This window comes from Mesocricetus auratus, unplaced genomic scaffold (assembly GCF_017639785.1).
Source record: "Mesocricetus auratus isolate SY011 unplaced genomic scaffold, BCM_Maur_2.0 Super-Scaffold_100004, whole genome shotgun sequence".
Lineage (NCBI taxonomy): Eukaryota > Metazoa > Chordata > Mammalia > Rodentia > Cricetidae > Mesocricetus > Mesocricetus auratus.
This window is the reverse complement of record NW_024429189.1, coordinates 43,138,600-43,155,418: the sequence shown is the minus strand read 5'-3', so window position 1 is coordinate 43,155,418 and position 16,819 is coordinate 43,138,600. Positions and strand designations below refer to the sequence as shown.

The 16,819-nt window shown below is 35.7% G+C and overlaps 1 protein-coding gene across 3 annotated transcripts in view; it reads left to right on the top strand.

Annotated features, from left to right (window-relative positions):
• Lnpk (lunapark, ER junction formation factor) overlaps window positions 1-16,819 on the top strand; it is a 65,525-nt gene that overhangs the window by 5,382 nt on the left and 43,324 nt on the right. For all 3 annotated transcript variants that reach the window (XM_040745610.1, XM_005065144.4, XM_040745611.1), the window contains exons 2-5: window positions 370-455; window positions 3,337-3,378; window positions 4,448-4,635; window positions 15,695-15,753. In XM_040745610.1, coding sequence (XP_040601544.1) covers window positions 429-455; window positions 3,337-3,378; window positions 4,448-4,635; window positions 15,695-15,753 — 316 coding nt within the window. In that variant the 5' untranslated portion in view covers window positions 370-428. The remainder of the gene's footprint in view (window positions 1-369; window positions 456-3,336; window positions 3,379-4,447; window positions 4,636-15,694; window positions 15,754-16,819) is intronic.

The following is a 16,819-nucleotide window of genomic DNA, read 5'->3' as shown; positions in this document are numbered from 1 at the left end:
TACACTAAAGGCTGTTTTGTGGCAGAATATTGACATTATTCACTTTAATTAACAAAGTAATTAAGGCTCAAACTATTGAAGGATTCATTCTTGTATAACACGAATAACATAGGGAAACTTCTTTAAAAATAGAAAGCCTCTATATATGTGTATACTTCTAAAGTAATTTGTCATTAAAAATTTCCAGCACTATTTTTACCTTTAAATATGTCCTCTCTTTGAATATACCAGTGGCTATCTGGATTAAAGTTTATTTAAATGGAGGCCAAAAAAATCCTTTATGGTATTTTAATGTAGTATTGCAATATAAAATTTTTTGACAGAATGTGCTGTTTACTGAAAAATTTAAAATATTTGCTTTATTTTTAGCTGTTTCTTTTGGACAACCCATGATATTTATTATCGTGCCAAGTTTCTACAAATAAAAGATGGGTGGATTATTTTCTCGATGGAGGGTAAGAAAACATTTCGGTATTGCAAGTTTTCAAGTCTAACATAAAAATGTTACATAAAGTTTTTTGTGAAGGTCTCCTTTGGGGTTTACTTTTCAGTGAGTTTTTGTTTTGTATTACATATTTTATTTCATTTATCTCCATTTAGAGTTACTTCTTTGGACATTATTTTGGTAGTCCTGTTATTTTATGGCTATCTAATTTATGTATTTTATGCATATAGTTTTCTTCTCATATTGCCCAAGTTCCATGTATATTCTAACAGTAGTTGAATTTAAAAGTTTTTTTTACCATATTTATGTTTTTTATAGACTATATAATCTATTTAAATTTATTTATTTATCTGCCTATTTATTTTGGAGACAGACTTTTCATTGTGCAGCCTTGAACTCATAGGAATTTGCCCTGCCCCTGCTTCCTTAGTGCAGACTCAAGGAATTGAATTTTTTTTAGCATGTCACATGAATTTACTGATGTCACACTAAATACACTTTTAAGAGTTATAGGTTGAACAAAATTAAAAATGAAGATTTTATTACTTAAGTCTTTATAGAAAGTATCTCAAATTTAGAGATATAAAGTTTAAACTATATTGATAAATACTTCTTAATGTAAGAAATAATATAGGCTAGGACAAACTAGGTTCCTCATTCCTTATAATAATGGATCATGATATATGATTTAGCTTTTGACTCACTAGATTAATCCATGTTTTAGATTTGTGTTATATTGACTTCCTCTTTTTTAAAAATCCACAGGTAAAATTGTATGCATTCATTATAAACATGTTGTTTTAAAGTGTGTACATTACATTGTTTAGATCTAGCTAATTAACATATGCATTAACTCACATTGTAAATGGAGTTCTTAACTGGTCCAAGTAATAAAAACCCCAGGTAGAAAAAAATGCTGAGAGATCAGAGAGAAGGAGCAAACCACTGCTACACCTTACCTCCTTCGTGTCTCAGCAGACAAGACACAAGTTCCTGTTTCTCCCTGCTTATATCCTGTTTCCGCCCAGCTAGCTCACTTCCTGGCTGTACAGACCTCCATACCTCTATGTTTAGCTAGTGGCAAGCTCCATTCTGTGACCTTCAGACAGGCTTTATTTGTACAAGCAAGATATCACCACATCACATAATTATACTTTTTGTAGTGAAAAACTTAACATCCCCTCTGTTAGCATTTTTCAAGAATATAGTATATCAGGACTAGAGAGACGGCTAAGAGTACCTGTTGCTCTTGCAAAGACCCTGAGTTCAGTTCCTAGTACCTCAGTCATGTCATTCACAAACTGCCTGGAATTCCGTTTCAGTGATGTGGCACTTTTGGCTTCCCGTGACACCTGTACTCATGTGCATATGTGTAGACACATGCATATGTGCATATTTAAAACTGCAATAAACTTTTCTGAAAAATCTCAGTATAAGATATAGTACATCACTGTAAGCTGTAATCACCATGCTGTATGGATTTGTAGAATTTATTTTATATGTAGTTTTATATTCTTTGACCCCCTAATCTTTCAACTCTTTAATTCTCTACCTCCAATTTCCCTAGATGGTAGCCTTTTATTTTCTACTTCTGTGGGGTCACCTCTTTTTTTTCATTCCATAGATGAATGAAATGACCTTTCTTTAAAAATTTATGATAGGTTGAGAATCTTATTTCTTTGTTTTTCTTATTTGGTTGACTTATATGAAGTTGCCAGTATTTTGCTTTGACATAAAAAAATGGCAATTTTGTATGGTTAAACCTTATGTTAACAACTCTTGTAGGTACTATAGCATTGACATTTGTTACTGTCTTGATAAATATTTTCTCAGTTGTCATTTGAAGCATTCTGGCTTATAGAAAATACCTTTGGCAAATAATCTCTGCTTTTGTAAAATATTCTTAGATATTCTTTAAAAATCTTTACAAAGCTGTGTACTTGCAGCTGAAGAGATGGCTCAGAGGTTAAGAGCACTAGTTGCTCTTCCAGAGGACTCTGGCTCAATTTCCAGAACCCATATGGTGACTCACAACTGTCTATAACTTCAATTCCAGGAGATGCAGTGCCATTTTCTGACATCTTTGGGATCCAGAGATACATGCGGCATACAGACATACATTCAGGCACACAACTATACACATTTCAAACAAAACAAAACAAGCAAACAACCCTCCCAAAACTGTGTGCTTTAGGAATCAGAATAAATGAAGGCTATGGGTTTTGACCTCCAGAGCCTTGCGCTTCAGTGCTGCAGTTAGTGTGGTACTTACACAGAGCCCAAGGTGAACTTTAGCATTGCGAATTAGACTATCTTTAGTCAGTATATTTTGATATGAAAATTTCTTTCTTTCTATAAAAGTCTGTTGAGGTTAAGAATGGTAAAAGTAGAGTTATCACAGTTGAAAGTTAGAGAAAAAGTATTAAGAATTCTAGCTGGGCAGTGGTGGCAACCACTTAATCATAGCAGAGGCAGGCAGATCCCTCTGAGTTCAAGGCTAGTCTGGTCTACAGAGCTAGTTCCAGGACAGCCAGGCCTGTGACCTGTGAACGTGGGTAACAGTTATGTGATTTGATCTGTTGGGGGTGGGGGGTGGGTGACTGGCAGTTTCACCAGGGCCGATACAAAGGAACTCTGTCTTAACCAAAAAAAAACCAAAAAACAAAATAACAAAAACTATATAATTTTGACAATTATAATTTTTCAATTATAGTTAAAACAGACATATAGCTTGATAACATTGAGACACCTAATTGTTTCTAAGTTTGCAGTAGCAAGTTTTTTTTTTTTTTTTCAAGACAGGGTTTCTCTGTGTAGCTTTGAAGCCTATCCTGGCACCGACTGGCACAGTAATGAGTTTAATGCATGTTTCATTTCTGTTTCTAAAACAGGCAAAACCTTCAACAGTAGAAGTTCTAGAAAATATAGATAAGGTATGTTCATTGACTCTTAAGTATTTTAATTTATTTTAGTAATTTTATATTGGAGTAGAGATATGGGAACTTAAAGAGAGTATAGAGGACTCTTGAAAACTTTAGCATGATCTCAAAAAAAAAAAAGAAAAAAGGAATCTGGTTTCGTAGTGACTTAAGAAGCTTGTATCAAGTAATAGAATATCAAAAAATAGAACCCAATAGAATTCAATTAGAACTAGCATGGTGAGCCAGGCATTGGGGGCGCACGCCTTTAATCCCAGCACTCGGGAGGCAGAGGCAGGCAGATCTCTGAGTTTGAGGCTAGCCTGGTCTACAGAGTGAGTTTCAGGACAGCCTCTAAAACCAAAAAACCACCCCCCCCCAAAAACCTAAAAAAACTAGCATGGTGTAAATCAATGCAACAGATAGCATAATAAAGGTTGCAGGCTACTGCACAACTTTTACCAGTCTGCAACAGTTCTGCACCTTTTTCATTTTTCTCTTATTTAAATAGTGATTTTTTTCCTAGTACTATTGGGAGTAGTGCATAGACTGAAATGATGTAGTTTCAGTCACATTTTTTTGTTTCTGTTTTTGGAGACAGTCTCACTGTATTATTCTGTCTGGCCTAGAACTGTCTATTTAGACCAGGCTGGCCTCAAACTTGGAGAAATCTGCCTGCCTCTGCCTACTGTGTGCCAGGATTAAAGGCGTGTGCCACCGTACCTGGCCCTTCAGTGTTATAATCTTTATTCTTTTTTTTCTTGCCAGATTTTTAAAGACCATATATGGAGAATTATTATTGTTTAACTCACTAAGTATTTGTTGGTATCAGTTTTATTTCTCCTGTCTTTGCTAATTTGATAGATTGAAAATATGTAATATTTCAGTTTAAAAAGTAATTATTTTGGGAAAGGCTTATTAGTTTTTAACTTCATTTTTCATTTTCTTTATGCTTGCTTTGGAATATGTTTGCGTTGGATTTCATTGCATTTTAGGAATCTTATATGATCTTTCTGTCATGTTCTTTCATTTTAATTTTTAAATGATTAGTGAGATTTACTATGTAATACCTCTTTCTTAACAGGAAATTGAAGCATTGGAAGAATTTAGAGAAAAAAATCAGAGATTGCAAAAATTATGGGTTGGAAGACTAATTATCTATTCTTCAGTTCTTTATCTGTTTACATGCTTAATTGTGTACTTGTGGTATCTTCCTGATGAATTTACAGCAAGACTTGCCATGACACTCCCATTTTTTGCTTTTCCTTTTATGTAAGTATTCTTTTTGTTGATCTTTCCCTTTTCTGACCAGATAATTTTAATATATTTATTCTCTTTATATTATAAAATATTAATGTCTCAGATTGAATAAGTTTGGATTATTTTTGCATGTTGATAACTATTTTTTAAAATTGTAGTGCAATTTTTATTCTGTAACCCAAAGGGAGATCACCATTGTTACTGATAATATTTTGTAGTTTTCTGATAGGTGTCTGTGGCTCCTTGTAGGCCAGTGGTTCTCAACCTATGGGTAGTATCAAATGACTCTTTCACAGATACCCTGTATATCAGATATTTACATTATGATTCACTAACAGTAACAAAATTACAGTTATGAAGTAGCAGTGAAAATAATGTTATGGCTTGGGTGTTACCACAACATGAGGAATGGTGTTAAAGGGTCACAGCATTAGGAAAGTTGAGGCTCACTGCTATGGCTATTGGGCATAGTGTATGGTGTATGGAGTATAGTGATGAGTGGGGAGGATTTGTAAAACTGAAATAATGTGTCTAAATGCCTTCAAGTATGTGTCTTTCATTCTAACTCCCCTTTTTAAATTATTGCTCTAAGACAATCATTCCTTTAAGTATAGGTGTATCTTCACTGAGAATTTTGAGAAACAATAAGAAGTCTTTTCATTTAACTAGCAAACATTTATGGATAACAATTGTGTAGACATTAGGTTATAATAGTATATAGTGAACAAAATTGAAAAATCATTGCTATAAATTTTAGGCTATATATTAAGTAATAAATATGTGATGTATGACAGAAAAATACAAAATGCTATGGGAACATTTAACAGGGGCTCTAACCCAGGCTTTGTGTGGGGTCAGGGTTCTAGAAAGAGTCTTGGTTATGTTTTCCATTGTTCTCAAGTTAAGCAGCTTAAAACAATACTCATTCATTATATCAGAGCTCTGAAGTTCAGAAACTCAGGCAGATTAAATGGGTCCTGCTTAGAATCTCATGGCCCTTAGTCTCCAGGGGTCAGACAGCAGTCTATTTGGAGTCTCTGGTGGGAGAAACTACAGATTTAGATGTTGGTCAACTTCTGAATTTCTGATTTACCTGGGTAATCCATGATAATTTCCTACTTAATATCAATAACTTTGATTATATCTGCACAGTCCTTTCATAGCACTTGTCTGTGTTATGTAAACAAAGGCTGCATTGGGAGGAAGGATATCTGTGGAATTGTTTACTCCAGACTCCTGTAAAATTGATGCTTGAATTTGAGACTTGCATAATGGATATGTGTAAGGTGGTGTGTCATGGCAGCAAGAGGAGTTCTAGCTGTGACTGTAGGAACGTGGTCACATTGCATCAGCAGTTAGAGGCAGAGTGAGGTACATGCTAGCTATACTTGCATTTACCTTTTTATTAAGTCTGGGACCCAGCCCAGAGCTTGGGTCTGTCAACATGCAGTGTAGGTTTTCCCATTTTAGATAAGTCTCTCAGACATGTCCAGATGTCTTTCTCGTAAGTGATTCTAAATCCAGCCAAATTGACAAGATTAACAACCACATCATTATAGCCACTGAGAGTGTGGCTCTAATGAATTAGAAGAAAGTAAGAGTGGATCTAGAGTAGGAAGCTAGAAGGATATTGCAGTTGATAAAGAGAAATGGTGAATGGTTTGTGTTGGGTGGGTGGAAGAAGAGCAGACGGATTGAACAAAATTGATGGATTAGAGCTTTAGGAAGTAGAACTGAGAGATTTGATTGGTTGATTGTGGAGTGAAGAGGAGGAATCATTTCAAGGGTAAAATTCAGGTTTATAATTTGGGGTGTTTGGTTGAGAGTATTCATCAAAATAGTGAACAACATGAGTAGAAGCAGGTTTGGTGAACCATTGTATTTTCCTATTGGAGCTGTCAAATGGATGGTTGAGTATGAAAATTACAGCAAAATTCAGTAGAAGATAAAAATTTAGGATTTTGTAGCTTATAAATGTTAAGAAGTCAGACCTGTAGTCCTAGCTACTTGGGAGACTGAGGCAGGAGGATCACAAGGTCAAGGACTGCCTAGACTGAAGGCAGAGGGAGTTGATTCAAGCTGTGCAACCTACTGAGACCCTGTCTCAGAAATAGAACGTACAAAAGGGGGTGGGGAGCTATAGCTTATTGGACGATCATTTGCTAGCATATGTGAAACTCTGGGTTCAGGTCCTAGTAACACACACACACACACACACACACACACACACACACACACACACAAATTGACCAAGCCATCATCTCTTTATAAGTATTAGGCATCTACAGTATGTTAGGTTGTAGTCTAGACCATAGTGATGGGAAGAGTAGTGGTAAGATTCTGCTTTCATGGAACTTGAATTCATCTGTGATTGGCAGATGAAAAATAGAGACAAGTTAACAAAGACATAATTTGAATAGAAATATGTGCAATGAAGGAAGTCAAATAATGTAATTAAAAATAGGTTTCTTGAAGAAGGTCCTGGGAAGCCTTCTTGTAGGAAGTAGTGTTTGAATTGAAGAACAAGTATGGAAAAAGTTGAAATTTGTGAAGACTATATGTAGCATATACTGGTAATACACCTACAAAGTTACATATAAAGAATTATTCCCAAAATATTAGTGTTAATTCTTTCTAATGGTAGGATTTTAAGTAGTTCTTTTGTTCTATGTTTTCTGGTAGTGTTTAATTTTTTTACATCAGTGTATACTTTACATTGTAAAAACAAAATCCAGTAGTAGAGGGATGATGTTTCTAAATTAGAAAACGGAGAATATGTAGACTGTTATACCTTATGTGAGGGGCAGAGATGACGGGCATATTTGGAATGTGTGATGGAGAGAAAGATGTTGTGAAGTGAGCTTAGAGAACGAGACAAGGTCCAAACCATGGAAGATCAGAGCTGGGGTGAGTATTTCATAGCGGGTGAACGGATAGCTCGGCCTCTGAGATGTGCTGCTGGCCTTGCTCTTAGCCTCTTTATTTCCTTCTTTTTAGAAATCTGTTGGATTTTTAAAATTCCAAAATAGATGAGTTTACGATGCTGAGTTCTTTTACATTGTTTCTTTTCTATTTTTCATAAAAAGCAGGGAAAAAAATAAGATTAACATTATGAGATACTTAGTTGATTTAAATATTTTCATAAAATAAGAAAATACTTTTACTTGATATCTAATTCTATAGAGTAGTTGATTTTCTGATTATAAAAGGTAATTTATAAATGTCTGATTGAGAATTCTGTTAATTTGAATTGCTACCCCAAATTGTGCTTTGCTGGATCTGTTACTAAGTCATAACAATTACTTTTAAGACAAATAAATCACTTTATTATAATAATTATAGTAATTATTATTGGTGATACCGGAGGTGGAACCCAGTGCACCAGTGAATTTCTACTGAGCTATATTCTTAATCTGAATCATTTTTAAAGGTAGAAAACTTCATTAAATGTTCAAGGGTACTTAAGTGTCAAATTGACTTAACCTAGAGTCATCGGAGAAGGAAGTCTGACTTGAAGGGTTGTCTAGATCAGATTGTCCTGCGCACATATCTGTGGGAGATTATCTTGATTACTAGTTGATTAGGAAGGCCCAGCCCACTATGGTGGGGTGTCATCCTTAGGCCAGTGGTTCTGAGCTGTGTAAGAAAGCTGCTAATCCTGAGCCTGGGAGCAAGCCAGTAAACAGTTTTCCTCCACAGTTTCTACCTTCAAGTTCTTGTTTGGGTTCCTGCCCTGACTTTCCCAATGATGGATTGTGACATGTTATGTATAAACCAAATAAAGCAGTTCCTGTCTCCAGTTGCTTTTGGTTAGGGTTTTATCAGCTACAGAAAGGAAACTGGAACAGCCACATCTGTCTGTCTGTCTGTCTATCGTCTATATACCTATCTATTGTCCCATTTATTTGTTTATTCATTATTTGTGTGTGTGTGTACATGTATGTGTGTTTGTGCATGTGAGTTTAGGTCAAATGACTACTTATTGGGTGGTGGTTCTCTTCTCCTATGTGGGTCCTGGAGATTGAATGTTCTGCTGTAAGAGCCTTTGCCCACTGAGCTATTTTGCCTGCCTATGAATATTGTGTCCTCTGACTGTTGTGTGTCACTGTACTTAGTGCTTTTTGATTTGATAAGTTGCAGAAACATTTCTCACTTTGTCTCATTCACATTCGTCACTCCATTCTCTACTGTTGTGGCTTCTGTTTCAGTGAACTCTTTACTTTGGGAAGCACAGACAAACTTATCTAACAAAGGATGGATTGTCTTTCCAGTCAGTGACAATAAGCAGGAAGCAAAATACAGGTGTGAAAGTGGACATTGTAGTAAATAAAGACTTATCACCACAGGGTCTTTCATTTGTAGTGTGAGGCATTTCTTAAGCTTAGTTGGACTTTTTTCTTGGGGAACAGTTCTGAGGGCTAGACTAGGATTTACTTCAAGTATTGGAAGCAGAAGGAGCAATAAAATGTATTGCTTTATTCTTCACATTTTGTATCGATTAGACCATTTAGAAATTTGTCTTATATGCCCAAAGTGTGACAGTTATCTCTATTCACATATTTGGAGATGACAATACTGTAGAAGTCAAGGATCAATACAGGGCATTTGCAATCTAGTCTTAGCTGTTCCAAAATTGCCCTTAGTGGTAAAATATCAATGCTCCATTTAAGATGCCTTGAGATTTTACTTCATCCTCACAGGGTTATGTAATACAGATGAACTTTAGATTCCATATTGTTTTCCAGAATTTAGATGTTAAGTGAATATTCATATTGTTTCAATTCTTTTTGAAATTTAAACACTGCTTTTTTAGTGCTGAGGATCAAATCCAAGGCTGTATAAGTACTAAACAAATGCTCTATGACTGGGTATATTCTCAGCATAAGGTTTGACTCCTCTTCCCTTCCTCCACCCAGTGCTAAGGCTCAAACCTCCAGGGCTTCACACATACTCCACAAGTATTCTATTACTGAACCACCCTCTAGCCCTGCTAAATTAAAATCAAAATGCAACATTTGTTTCATAGATATCATTAGGCTTTACCACAGGGAGGGAAGGTTTGGGCATACTTAGAAATTTTTATTTCTGCAGATATATATTACTTTTGGAATTGATTTTTTTGTTTTCTTTGAAATGGCATCTCAGTACATAGTCCAGGGTAGCCACTAACTGGTAATCCTCCTGAGTGCTGGAAATAATAGGTGTGTTTTACATGCCTGTGTGAGTTGGCTGTACAGACACACAGACACACGTAGATATACATGCACAAGCATACTTAACACTTGTTGTTTTTAGTGGTGCTAGGGATTGTGTGTGCTAGGCAATCAATCATTGTATCTGAGCTACATGCTCAAACCCTTTTTAGCTTTTATTTTGTGACAGGATTTTGCTCAGTTGTTCAGGCTGGCCTTGATGTTAGCTCTATAGATTGAACAGGGCCTGGAACTTTTGATTTTCCTTCTTTAGTCTCTTGAATGGCTGCATTAAAGACCTGGACTATCAGGCCTGCTCGTGTGTGTGTGTGTGTGTGTGTGTGTGTGTGTGTGTTGTATATGAGTGTTCTTGTCTCCCCCGCTTTAATTTTATGTGGTGCTTAGGATCAAACCCAATACTTCATACATGCTAGGTAAATAGTCTATAACTGAACTACATTGGTTCATTTTAAAGTGAACAACTCACAGCTCACCCCTGACACCTCTTCCAACAAGGCCCCACCTCCTAATCCTTTCCAAACAGTTCCACCAACTAGGGACCAAGTATTGAAATATATGAGCTATGGGGACCATTCTTATTCAAACCACCACACACACCTTTCATGCTTCCTAGCTGCTGGACATTTTCTGTGTTTAGTTAGAAGTCTGGTAAACACAGATCATAGCCTTTTGAAGTAAATTCAGTCAGTTGGCCAGCCTACTGCTTTTTCCTTCCCTCCCATCCTCCTTTCTGTCTCTCCTTACAAACACACAGGTATGGAGGTCAGAGAACCACTTGAAAGAATTGATTCTGTCCTTTTACCATGTGGGGCCCTGAGGATTATACTAAGTCCTTAGGCTTGATGGCAAATGCCTTCCTCAGCTCAAGGGTCCCATAACAAGTTAAAAAAGATTTTTTTTGATGAGATGCTCTTTGTCAGTTTTCTTTTTATGAATCTTGTTTTTCTTGTCAATTTTAAGAATTTCTTGCTTAATTATGTGTTATACTTGGTTGTAACGTATTTTTAATTGATTTTTGTATAAGAATGAGAAGTTGCTTGAAGTCTTTCTAACCCCCAGACGCTGCCTAGTGGATGAATTTTTAGAAAGGAATCATACCTTTAAAAACTATTTTAATAGATCTTTTAAAAGATGCACAATATGTACATATATAAGGAAACATTATAATGAAACCCATTATCTTATACAACTAATTTGTGGTAATAAAATTAAAAAGATAAGTGACTTTCTCTAGTGTTTCGTTTTGTGGTATTAACATACACTTTTTATTTTATTTGTCCCTGGTATGTCTCTGTTCATAATTTTCAGTCTGAGAAAACAGTTTGAAAATTAGTTCATGTTAAGAATTAGATTTTATCTTATGATCTAGTATGTCAATCTCTTTTTGAATTTCTGGTTTAAAGTTTAGTGTACTTTACTGATAAGAAAATTTGAAATATAATGTACTTTTTTTAGTTTTGTAAAAAAGATTTTCTGTATATTATGTTTATTTTGAGTCAGTTATTTGTGGGAGATTTGTTTGGAATGAATGGAATGTCTTCAACTGTGTTCTACTGTGACTGGAATTTTTTCTTAATATCTAGGTTTTTGTGTGAAGTTAGGTAACTGCATTTTCTCACAGGGCTGAATCTCTTTTCTCCCTCCTTGTCATAGAAACAATGCTTTTGTAAATACAACATTTCTGGATAATTTATTTTTAATCTCAGCTTTTTCTTTTCTTTTTCTTTCTTTTTTTTTTTTGAAACAAGATTTCCCTGTGTATGTTAAGAGAAGCTTTTTCTTTGCTAGCTGCTTTGGTATATCCCCCGCCAGTCGCCTGGGCTCTGCCGCGCCAGCCTGGTTCTAGATCCGCATGAGTCCCAAATAAACACACAGGAGGCTATATTAATTATGAAGCTGTTGGCCTTGTTCGTCTCTTACTGGCTAGCTCTGCCTTAAGTAATTACCCCATAATTGTTAATCTAAGTATGTTTCTTACCGGAGAATAGTTCCCGGTGTCCTACTCCCATGGCGTCACATGTTGACTCTCCTGTGTTTCTCCTACCCAGAATCCTCCTGGATTCCTAGCCCCACCTATCTAGATTCCTATTGGCCAGACATTGCTTTATTAGCATAAGACTTCCCCAACATGTGTACACCTGCCTGGCCTGGAATTTGCAGAGATCTCCATGCCTCTGTCTCCTGAGTGGTGGGATTAAAGGTGTGCACCCCTACTGCCTGGCTGGGATCTTTCTCTTTTTTTTTTTTCTAGGCCATGCTTTGTAAACCTATGCTTATACATGGATTCATTTTCCCTGCCACAGTTAAAAATCATATCAGAGCTAATTGTTTTTCCACTTTCAAAGTAGGTTCTGAATCTAAATACAATGATGACACCTGACAATGGTTTTAGGCATTTTTGGTAATTTTCTCATCTACTTCCAAGCTTATACGTTGTTAGCAAGCTTCAGTCCTTTAAGTGTTTACCACTGGCTCATTGACTTTCAGAGTAAGTAACCCAAGAAAGAAAAGACTGTCAAAGAGAGGGACTGAGCTCTGTCTAACTTACTCTTTGCTGTCACTTCTGTCAGAAGTCTGTGAAAGGACTGTTTTAAGGTCTGAGTATGAGGAGGTAGGGCTGCTGATACCTGCTGATACCTTCATTTGGAGATGAAGTCTTCAAATAGCAGTGCTGTATCTTTCTTATATTCTAAATTTATATCCAGATACAATGTATTTTTTGCACTTTAATTTTCATGAGTGTATATTTGTTGTATATTTTATGTATGTCTATAAAATAAGTGGAATAGGGAGTTTGCCTTTTTGGACTTACTTAACTTGATTAATATGATTATGTCCTCCTGCATTCATTTTCCTGAAAACTACATATACTTTGTTCTTCTTTATGACTGAAAAATTCCATTGTATACTTATGCTACACTTTATTAACTTCTCTATTGATGGTCATTTAGGTATTGATTCTACAATTTAGTTGTTGTGAATAGTGTAACAGTAAGCACTGATAGGCAAGTATCTCGATGTGTTGACCTGGAGACCTTAATAGTAAATACTTTGGATTGATAGACCTGTGTCTTAGGGTAGATCTATTTTTATTTTTTCTCAGAACCTTCCATCGCTGTATTAGCTCACATTCCCACCAGCAGCATATATAAGGGGCCCCTTTTATCTGTATGCTTGCCAGAGCGTCTGTTGTTTTCTTAACTGGCATGAGAAATGGAATCTCAGTGTAATTTTAATTTGCCTTTCTTTGATAGATAGTGAGGCTGAACATTTTTCATATGTTTACTGGTCATTATATACTTCATCTCTTCAGAATTACGCATTTCATTCTAGCTCATTGTCTTAGGGTTTCTATTGTGAAGAGACACTGTGGTCATGGCAACTCTTATAAAGAAAACATTTAAATTGAGGTGGCTTGCTTATAGCTTCAGAGGTTCAGTCTATTATCATGATGGAGGGCATGACTGTGCAGGCAGACATGGTGCTGGAAGGATAGACAGGCAGAAAGTAGAAGGGAGGGATGTTCAGTTTAAGGAGTCTTGTTTGAGAACACATTGGAGAAAGATCTTTTTCTGGAATGTTGGCGGAGGAGGAAGGTCAGCTAAGTGCTTTCTCTGCTTTTCTGAGACAGCAGGCTTTTACCCTAGCATCTGGCTCCCAAGTCAGAACTGAGTAGAACAATTGAGATGTAGGTAAGGCACAGGTGCTCTTGGATTAAAACCACACCACAACTACAAACAGAATGTTTCAGTAAGTAATGCAATCTCAGGGCTCACAGTATGATCAAATATCCTGCAAAGATGGTATTTTTATTACTATAGCTCTGTAGTATAACTTGGAATTAGGTATTATGATATGTCTAGTGAGTGCATGCATGCACACACACACACACACACACACACTTCTGTGGGTAATGTTGATGGGGGTTGCATTGAATGAATCTGTAGATTGCTTTTGGTAGTACAAATCATTTTCACAATCTATTCTTCCAGTCTATGAGCATGTATCTGGGGAATATCTTCCCAACTTCTAGTGTTTTCTTAAATTTCTTCAGTTTTACAAAGTTTTCGTTGTAGAGATCTTCTTGCACTTCCTTGGCTAAGTTTATTCCAAAGCATTTTGTTTTTTTTTCATGAGGAAATTGTGAATGGGATTGTTTCCCTGATTTCTTTGTCTGTATGGTTACTATTTGTACCCAGGGAGGCTACTGATTATTACATGTTAGTTTTGTATCGTTCTTTGTTGAAAATGTGTGCCAGTTTTTTTGTGGTCTTTAGGATCTCTTATGTGTACAGTTCTATCACCTGCAATTAAGGATACTTTGGCTTTTTCCTTCCCTATTTTTGTACCCTTTTATTTCCTTACCTTAGTCCTGTAGCTGACCTTAAACAGCACTCTGTTGTATCAGAGTAGAGATAGTAGACACCCTTTCCTGCTCTTGATTTTAGGTAATGCTTTGAGTTTTTCTCATTTAGGATAGTGTTGGCTCTAGCTTTGCTTTATATAGCTTTATTGTTCCTTCTATTCCTACGTTCCTCAGAGCCTAACCCCCCTTCTCATGAAGGAGTATTAGATTTTGTCAGAAGTTTTTCCTGCATTTATTGAAATGATCATGTGATTTCTGTCTTGAAGTCCATTAATATGATGCATTATATTTACTGATTGTGCATGTTGCACCATCCCTACATTTCTGGAACAAAACCAGGTGTACATGGTAGATGATCTTTTTGATGTTTTCTTGAATTGCAAATATTTTGTTGAGAATTTTTTTTTTTTTTTTTTTTTTTTTGGTTTTTACGAGACAGGGTTTCTCTGTATTGTTTCAGAGGCGATCGGTCCAGCCCAGCCTCGAACTCACAGAGATCCACCTGCCTCTGCCTCCGAGTGCTGGGATTAAAGACATGCGCCACCTCCACTCAGATACCGTAAGATTTTTTTTAAATAAAAGATTTATTTATTTATTTTATATACAGTGCTCTGTCTGCATGTATCCCTGCAGGTTATAAGAGGTAACCAGATCTCATTACAGATGGTTGTGAGCCACCATGTGGTTTCACTACTCAGGGTTTCTGGAAGAGCAGTCAGTGCTCTTAACCTCTGCGCCATCTCTCCAGCCCTACCAGAAAATCTTTAAAGGAATTATTAAAAATCAAGTATTTATTTGAAAGTAAGCCCCCACCCTCATTTCTACAGAATAAGAAGATCTCTCTAGTGGATTGTATAATAATGCTCATGTTTGGAAAAGCAAAACATGTTGCCTGTTAACACAAGGGAACATATAAGAAAAGTTTTTGGAATTGGCACTTATTAGAAAGCATGTTGAGGTTGGAGAGATGTCTCAGTGCTTAAGGCTTGTGCTGTTCTTGCAGAGTACTTGAGTTTGGTTCCCAGCATCTATGTCAGTTGGTGGACAGTTGTATCCAACTACAGGTGATCTTATACCTTTTTCTGGTCTCCATGGGCATTACCACACATATACACAGAAAAACACACAGACATATACACATAAATAAAAATAAAATAAATATTAATAAAAGAAAGAATTCTGTAGTATTGTTCTTAATGTCTTGGGGGATCCATAGACCCTTTAGAAGTTGACAAAAGTAGCGGTTTCTCTAGAGAAATGTACTCATAAAAGCAGTTTTATAATTCCAAGGGAACCCTCAGAAGGCCCATGTAGTTTTGGTTGAGAACTCCTCTATTGAAAACTCAGGCAAGCTTCTGATATTCCTTGACAGATATGATATTTTTTTGATTTTCAATACGTAGAGAGACATTCCTAACCCTAATTAGATTCTATGGATTCTGATTCATCTCTTGTAATGATGATTTTGTTTTGAATTTTCCTTCCTCTCTAGAATCTGGACCATAAGAACTGTGCTTATTTTCTTCTTTTCCAAGAGAACAGAGAGAAATAGTAAGTTTTAAGTTCCAAATATTTTTTATAAATATATATTCAATAAGCAAACTCATCTTAGTGTGTGATATTTTATAAGCCAGTTATGAAATGGTTTATGAGATCATAGTATGGTATCAGAATTGTTTGCTGTACAATACAACAAAGTTTATATTGTAAGAAATTTCTGCTTTTAATGTGTCAATTCTTATTTAGAATTTTTTACACAACTTTTTTTTTTAAATAAAGGCAAATTGTATTTATTAAATTAGCCTTCGTGGGAAACATTGGTGCAGAGTAAAATAAAGCATATATATTCTTGTTCTTTTTATTCATTTTATTATTTTATGTGTAGGGTATTTTAGCTGCATATTTGTCTATTCCATGTGTGTGTGTGCCACGTGGTACCTCTGGAGTTCAGAAGAGGTCATAGGACCCCTGGCTAAAGATGGTTATGAGTGTGTGCTAGGAATTGAACCTGGATTGTCTGGAAGAGTAATCAGTGCTTTTAACCACTCTAGCCTTCTGACTTTTCTTTTAACTATATTGCTCTCACCAACTTCACAGCCATTTTGCTTTGTTTTAAATGAAATCCAAAAATCCAAAAATCAGCTTCTGTGTATGTTTTATATATGTGCAAGTTTTAAAAATTTTCAAGTCTTACAAAATATCTTAATCAGTTATATGTTATTTATTGAAAAGTTTTTTTATACAGTATATTCTAATCTCTGTTTTACTTCCCTCAACTTCTCCCAGATCCTCCCCACTTCCACACTAAGCCAATACTACAAGCCTTTTCTCTCTTTAGAAAACAACTAGACAATTAAAAAACAGCCACAGTAGGAAAAGCAAAAACAAAGAAAAATCACAAGAAACACACACACACACACACACACACACACACACACACACACACACACACACACACTCAGATACATGCAAAAACAAAACCCATGAAAGCACAAAATCAAAAATATAATATGTAAGCAAAAAACCCAGTAAGACTAAAAATATGTCTAAACAAAGCAAATATGAGACAAAAACCTATAAAAATACCTTTGAATTTATTTTGTGTTGGCCATATACT